General features: G+C 34.3%; 1 protein-coding gene across 1 annotated transcript; it reads right to left on the reverse strand.

The window, feature by feature from the left end:
- Window positions 1-4,660: 4,660 nt before the first annotated feature.
- Window positions 4,661-6,576, reverse strand: LOC147028146 (uncharacterized). The gene is made up of 2 exons (XM_085876492.1): window positions 5,668-6,576; window positions 4,661-5,570 (listed from the first exon to the last, which is right to left on the reverse strand). The coding sequence occupies exons 1-2, from the start codon at window positions 5,758-5,760 to the stop codon at window positions 4,674-4,676; spliced, it is 990 nt and encodes a 329-aa protein (XP_085732618.1). The 5' UTR covers window positions 5,761-6,576; the 3' UTR covers window positions 4,661-4,673.
- Window positions 6,577-7,168: the final 592 nt, after the last annotated feature.

Raw genomic sequence — 7,168 nt, forward strand, 5'->3', positions numbered from 1 at the left:
AAATAATGCATTGAGTGATAATGCTAAGGTGAAACAACTTCGCGTTTCTCTAGATGGAACATTTTATCCACGAGATAGATTGGAAATTAATTGGGAAAAAAATGATTTTGCTGAAGCATACAAGTCTTACCAAAAGGTGTGTGAAAGTAATGGAAATAAAGAACCTATTTTGGATATGACAGCATTTAAAAGTTTGTATACAATCTATACGTTTGACCTGAGCGCTCAAAAAGAAACTATAAAGTCTAATCGAGTGGATACTTCCCTATACATTGAAAGAGGAGAGAGTGAAGAAGTTGATACATATTGTTTGCTTTTGGAAGAAACAGAATTGCAGATTAATACAGATAATGGTGTGATGATTAGTCTCACATAATTTTTTTGTTAAATAAATGAGTGGCAAAGTACCAACTGGGGTATATGTTAATCAAATCAATCTTCATAAACTATCATCTTGTGTTCAAAATCAAAAGCCTTGTACGATTAACGTTAATACAATTCAGAGAAAAGGAGCAGTAAGAATTGATGTTTTGCTCACAAGAGAACAGGTTAAAATCTTGAATGACACTGGCTCACTTAAAATTAAAATGACAAAACCAATGTTGAAAAAATATTCAATAAGAGAGACGAGTGGAGGATTTCTCCCATTTCTAATTCCTTTATTTGCTGGTTTAAGTGCGGTTGGAGCATTGACGGGTGGTATTTCAACAGCGGTCAAAACTGCCAACGAAAGGAAGGCTCAACTCCAGGCTCAAAAAGAATTGGAAAGACATAACAAAGAGTTGGAGAAACAAATTAGTGGAAGTGGTGTAATTGTAGATTTTGCTGAAAAACTTGAAGGTCTGCCTGATAAAGCGAGATTGTTAGTTGGAGATATGCTTTCTTCTATAGCACAAGCAGGTGTAAAATTAACGAAAAGAGGTAATGGATTATATCTTTCTAATAAATAAATGAGCATTGATGAGTGGTTGAAAGAATTTGGAAAGAATACAACATCAAATTTACAACTTACCAAATATTGTAAGAAATTAAAAATTCATAATGTGGTTATTTGTATGAGAGATGAATTAACAAATGTGTCGAAACATACAAAGAATATTATTATGAACTTAGAAGATAATGATGGGAACGGTTCTCATTGGGTTTGTATTTTTAATAGTCAAGACAAATATTATTTTGATAGTTTTGGTCTTCCACCACCTGTTGAAGTCATAAAATTCTTACAGAATGGTGTTTATCAAACATTTCAAGTCCAAGAATTAAATTCCAAGTGTTGTGGTCAATTATGTCTATATGTGTTATTTCAACTCAACAAAAATAAAAAATTTTATGATATTATTTTTAATCTAATATAAATGACTTATGTTGGTAAAGATGGTTCTATCTTTGGTGTATCTCAAGAACTGGATATTGATTTATCAAATTATTACACAAAGGCACAGGCTGAACGACATAAATATAATATAAACAAAAATATTAACATGAAAAATGCTTATAAATTAAAAAATTATCCAAGCCCGACTGACGCGAATGACTTGGTGAGATTAAGCGATTTATCACAATATATATACTTAAATAAAACGGCTGTGTATTCTAAAGATACAGAAGTGTTGATATTATCTCCAGGTCATACAGAATTCACAGTTCGAATTAAAATAAATTTTTATAAAGAAGGGCGTATCGTTTGTATGAGAATAGAACAATGGGGGTATGATATGAATGATTTAGGGTATAATTGGTCATTTAAAATTAACCTCGAAGACCTGGAACAATTAAATCAGTCTCGTAAGGAAGAATATTATCCACTTGGTATCGAGAATGAGTTTTGTGGAGCCACGATTAGTAAACAACAAATAAAAGAATTTAATAAGGGTAAATATAATAATGGTTTTGCCCTTGTTTATCTCATGAAAACAGAAAAAACAGGATTATATATAATAAGTAAGGAAATACAAAATGATTTAACTATGGGAAGATGGGGAGGTGTTTCGTGCCATAATATTATTCTAACATATATTTCTAATACATAAATGACAGCAAGAAGGCTTCAAGAAAATTATCATTTCTGTGTCCAAGCATACCTTCAAGAAAAGGGTATTCGGTATTTTAATAAATATGTTCTACAACATAAGAATGAGGTATTTTCAATAAAAGATTGGCATTATGCTGATGTTGATAAACCGACAACTTTAGATTTAATTAGAATGTTAAATAATGAAAAAATTATAAGGTTAAGAAAAGGTAAGGCTCTTTTAGAAATTCAAAAGAAATTTTATTGGTTTCCTGTTGTAAAAAAATTATTTTGGATACAGGAATAACAAGAAATCCTGATGAATATATGTATAATATTCTATGGGGTGTAAACGATTCAAGGATAGTAAGGGATGAGGAAGGAGTTGAAGAAGAGAGGGAAGAGGAGGAAAAGGAGAAGGAGGAGAGAGAGAAGGAGGAAAGAGAGAATAGAGAGAAGGAGGAAAGAGAGAATAGAGAGAGGGAGGAAAGAGAGAAGAGAGAGAGGGAGGAAAGAGAGAGAATGAATAAATATCAAAATATGGAAACCAGTGAGATTCAAAAAAGAATAGAGGTATTAAAGAAAATAACTTATCTCACCAGGGAGGAATACAAAGAATTAACAAGTCTATTTGCAATACTTTCAACAAAACTATTAGCATCGTCAAGCTATTCATTTTAATTCAAGTTTTTTCTTAAATAAATGGAGGAGAGAGTGAAGGCATTTCTAAGGATTCTTTATGTTTTAAAAATTAAGATTCAAATGTGCATGTTGGAAACTAAAAGGTTTTTGCACTCTGCAGAAATTTTTCTCATAAATAAATGAGTTATTGTCTCAAATGTAAAAAGAAAACTAATACTAAAAATATTTCATATATTAAAAGTAAAAATAACAGGGTTATACAAAAAGGTATATGTTCGGTGTGTGGTTCAAAAAAAAAAATCAATTTATCTCCAAACACAAACTCGGAGGAGATATACAAAAGTTTTTATCAGGAAGTAAATTTACAACTACTGGAATACCAGGGGAATTACATCTTCCAGGTTATTCTTTCTGTGGTCCAGGCACAAACTTGGATAAAAGATTAGATGAGGCAGACAATCCTAAATCCTGGAGTAAACCAATCAATAGAGTTGATGAAGTGTGCATGAGACACGATATTGATTATGGGAATACCACAACGTTGGAAGAAAAGCATGAAGCCGATAGAGAAATGTTATATAATTTGTCTCTGATACAAAATCCAACCTTGAGAGAAAAAGTTGATAGGTTCATCGTGAAGAAGATGATTAGTGCTAAATTGAAACTTGGACTTGGAAATTCAAAAAACTTATAGGCTCTAATGATGCCATTAAGACTGAAGAGCAATTAGCTGATGAATTACATAAACCAATATTCACAAAGTTTCAGAGAAGGAAAGTTTATTCCAAGGAAGTTGATTATATCTGGTCTGCTGATTTGATTGAACTCAATAATGATAAGGGGTACAAGTATGCTTTAACCGTTATTGATTTGAGGAGTAGATATGCGTGGGTTGTCCCTTTAAAAAACAAAACAGGTAATACTCTTATGTTAGCTTTTCAACAGATATTTAATAAAAGTAAGAGAAAACCTAAGAAATTGTGGACTGATGAGGGTAGAGAGTTTTATAACAAGACATTTATGAATTTTCTAAAAAATAACAGTATTACATTATACAGTACCTTTAATGAAGGGAAGGCAGTTGTTGTTGAACGTTTTAATCGTACCTTAAAAGAGAGACTATATAAAAAATTCACACAACTCGGTTCACAACAATGGTTATCTTTTATTCAGGATATTGTGGATAAGTATAATGACACGATTCACACGTCAACGAATATGAAGCCATCAGAAACATTTACAAAATTAAAATATGAAAAAGAGATTAATGTCAGAAAACCTAAGTTCAAAGTTGGTGATATCGTAAGAATATATAGGTGGAAATCTCATTTTGAAAAGGGTTTTACTGAACGATGGACGAAAGAACTTTTTAAAATTGTTGATGTAATAGATACAGTTCCTTGGACTTATAAAATATATGATTTGGAAGGGGAAGAGATTTTAGGTTCATTTTATTCACAGGAATTACAAAAGACAAAACTAAGCAGATAATACACCTTTGTGGACACTAGAGGGACAAGTCCGAGGTGTATTACAGTATATAATGTGTGTCAAGGGGGACGTTCTTAGATCTGTGAACCCCAAACACAGAATCCTCAACTGAATAGTCAAGGCTTAACTTTTGTTTGTGTGTGTGTGCAATGGGAGCAATAGGTTGGCGCTTCACTCCCTCCTACTATACACCGTTGTGGACACTCGAGGGCCAAGTCCGAGGTGTATAACAGTATATAATGTGTGTCAAGGGGGACGTTCTTAGATCTGTGAACCCCAAACACAGAATCCTCAACTGAAGTCAAGGCTTAACTTTGTTTGTTGGTGTGTATGTGTGTGTGTCCCAACCCTCACATTCAAAATCTCAACCCCAACCCTCACATTCAAAATCTCAACCCCAACTCAATCCTCACCCAACACAGTCTTTTTCAAAATGAGATTTCCACCTATATATATATATATATATATATATATATATATATATATATATATATATATATATATATATATATATATATATATATATATTTTACGTTTTTTTTTTTTTTTTCTTCCAATTCTGTCTTTTAAGGCTTTCAGGTTTGATGACATAGAAAGAGGGAGTAAGAACTTTCTTGATAGGTTTAGATCCCAAAGAGTGATAGCAACTCCAAAAGTCTCCAAAATATAAATAAATAAAATAATAATAATAATAAATAAATAAATAAATAAATAAAAGCCCCCAAAAAAGTTTCAAGTGTCCAACATAAACCCAACTTTCCAAGTCTTCAAGGTATAACCACATTCCCGTTGAGTTTCCAAGATATGTATCACATTGTGAGTTATCAATCCAGAACCCACATTTCAAGTATTCAAAGTAAAACCAACTTACAAAGTCTCTTAAGGATAACTCATTTACTGATTTTTTCAAAATTTGTGAGTCTCCAAGGTAGGACCCATATTTAGAACCATCTTGGCAGAACCCTTTTCCTGAGTCTCCAAGGTAGTTATTTAAACCATCAAGGCAGAACTCATTTACTGATTTTTTCAAAATTTGTGAGTCTCCAAGGTAGGCCCCATATTTAGAACCATCTTGGCAGAACCCTTTTCCTGAGTCTCCAAGGTAGTTATTTAAACCATCAAGGCAGAACTCATTTACTGATTTTTTCAAAATTTGTGAGTCTCCAAGGTAAAACTTGTATTCTGGCTCATCAAGGTATAACTTGTTCAGTGGGTATTGTCTTGATAACTCACAATGAGTACTATTGCTGTAAAACTCTTTTTCAGGATTTTGCTGGTCTCCAAGGTATAACTCTTTGGTTGGGTCATCAAGGACGAACTCGTTCTGTGGGTCTTGGTCGCTCATAAGGTCTTCAACCAAGCCAACAATTTCGCCCCAAGTTGTAGCAAAAGCAGTATTTTCATTTCGTATTTCAGACACAATTTCCTGTGAGAGAAAATAATAATGTATTAATTAAGTTATTTAATTATTAAATGAGTATGCTTCAATCAAAGTTTGAAAATAGGAAAATAAAAAATCTTACCTCAATAGATAAGAGGTTTGAATCCAGTTCATCAACTTGAAGGTTTAGTTCCATAGAAGACAGAGAGTTCGAGACAAGCACACAAAACACCATTGCCAGCAAAAACAAATGTTTAAAATGGAGCCTGGGTTTGAAGCTTTTATAGAGAAAGACTGGTGGGTGTGGTTTCCTTTGGAAATTCCCTGGGCAAGCCTAGGCAAGCCTTCATTGGGAAATTTTTCAAAACCATAACATCCTGTAATTTTCTAGTGATTTCTTTGTGAGTCAGAGATGAACTGGAAATGATGTAAGAGTGGGCGGGGCTTAGCAAAAGTAGGCGGAGCTTAGGAAAAGTGGGCGTGGCTTAGAAAAAATACCTTATGAAAAGTGGGCGGAGCTTAGCAAAAGTGGGCGGGGCTTAGGAAAAGTGGGCGTGGCTTAGAAAAAATACCTTATGAAAAGTGGGCGGAGCTTAGCAAAAGTGGGCGGGGCTTAGGAAAAGTGGGCGTGGCTTATAAAAAAATACCTTATGAAAAGTGGGCGGAGCTTAGCAAAAGTGGGCGGGGCTTAGCAAAAGTGGGCGGGGCTTAAATAAAAGTGGGCGGGGCTTATTGAATAGCTTGTGGAAAGTGGGCGGGGCTTAACAAAAGTGGGCGGGGCTTAAAGAAAAGTGGGCGGGGCTTAACAAAAAATAACCTGTGGCTCAGGAGGTGGTCAGATGAGAGCATTAAGAGAAGTTTATCATTTCGTAATGGCACAAAAGGGGTATCTTAAAAAATATAAAGATTCAAATGTTTTGTTTGTCAATATTTTAGATGGGGATTATTGTGCAAAGAAAATTAAACTATTGAAGGAATTTGAGAATGAACAAATCTTTATAGGTTCAATGAGTGAGCTGTTCAACCCCCAGGTGTTCAATTCAATGAGGTTCAACCTCCAGGTTAAAAGGGGAGACAAATAAATATACCTTGGGATAAAAAGGGGATTTATTTTTAGGGAAAAAAAATATGAATCGCTGAAAATCCCCCATTCATTTACATGGGGAAAAGTGAGCCAGAATCAGTATTCTTACCCTACTTATATGTGTTTCTTAGGTTGAGTAGACCCAGTTAATGTCCTCCCTCCCTGCCTGCCGAACACTTTTGCATCTTTTTTGTCACTCTTCACAGATGTTTCCGCAGCACTTATTGCTTTGCTGTTACCGGGACTAGATATTTCATCGTAGAAACCCCACATTTTGTGCTGAAGTTTTAAAACGCGTCCAACGCCTCCTGTGGACAACCATTACTAATCACCATATCAGGAGTGCCTCGTTTGGCAAAATGATATTTGGTATTGGTCACCACAGTGTCACCCAACGTATGACAAATAGTTGACTTCAAATAAATTGCTGTTCAGTCTACAGTGATGAAGTAACCGATGTTCCCCATGGGCAGCTAGGTGCTTCATGGATAGTTAGAGCTTCAGGAACCTGTTTATTACCATAAGAGGCACACATTTCGTAAGACTCAACATCCTGGTG

The sequence above is a fragment of the Eptatretus burgeri genome, chromosome 4, assembly GCF_056783735.1.
Source record: "Eptatretus burgeri isolate ZD-2024b chromosome 4, Ebu_testis_v1, whole genome shotgun sequence".
NCBI lineage: Eukaryota > Metazoa > Chordata > Myxini > Myxiniformes > Myxinidae > Eptatretus > Eptatretus burgeri.

Coding starts and splice junctions, on each gene's coding strand:
- LOC147028146 (XM_085876492.1), bottom strand. CDS start 5,760: ATGGTGTTTTGTGTGCTTGTCTCGAACTCTCTGTCTTCTATGGAACTA. Junction 5,571..5,667: donor CAAACCTCTTATCTATTGAG/GTAAGATTTTTT, acceptor TTTCTCTCACAG/GAAATTGTGTCTGAAATACG.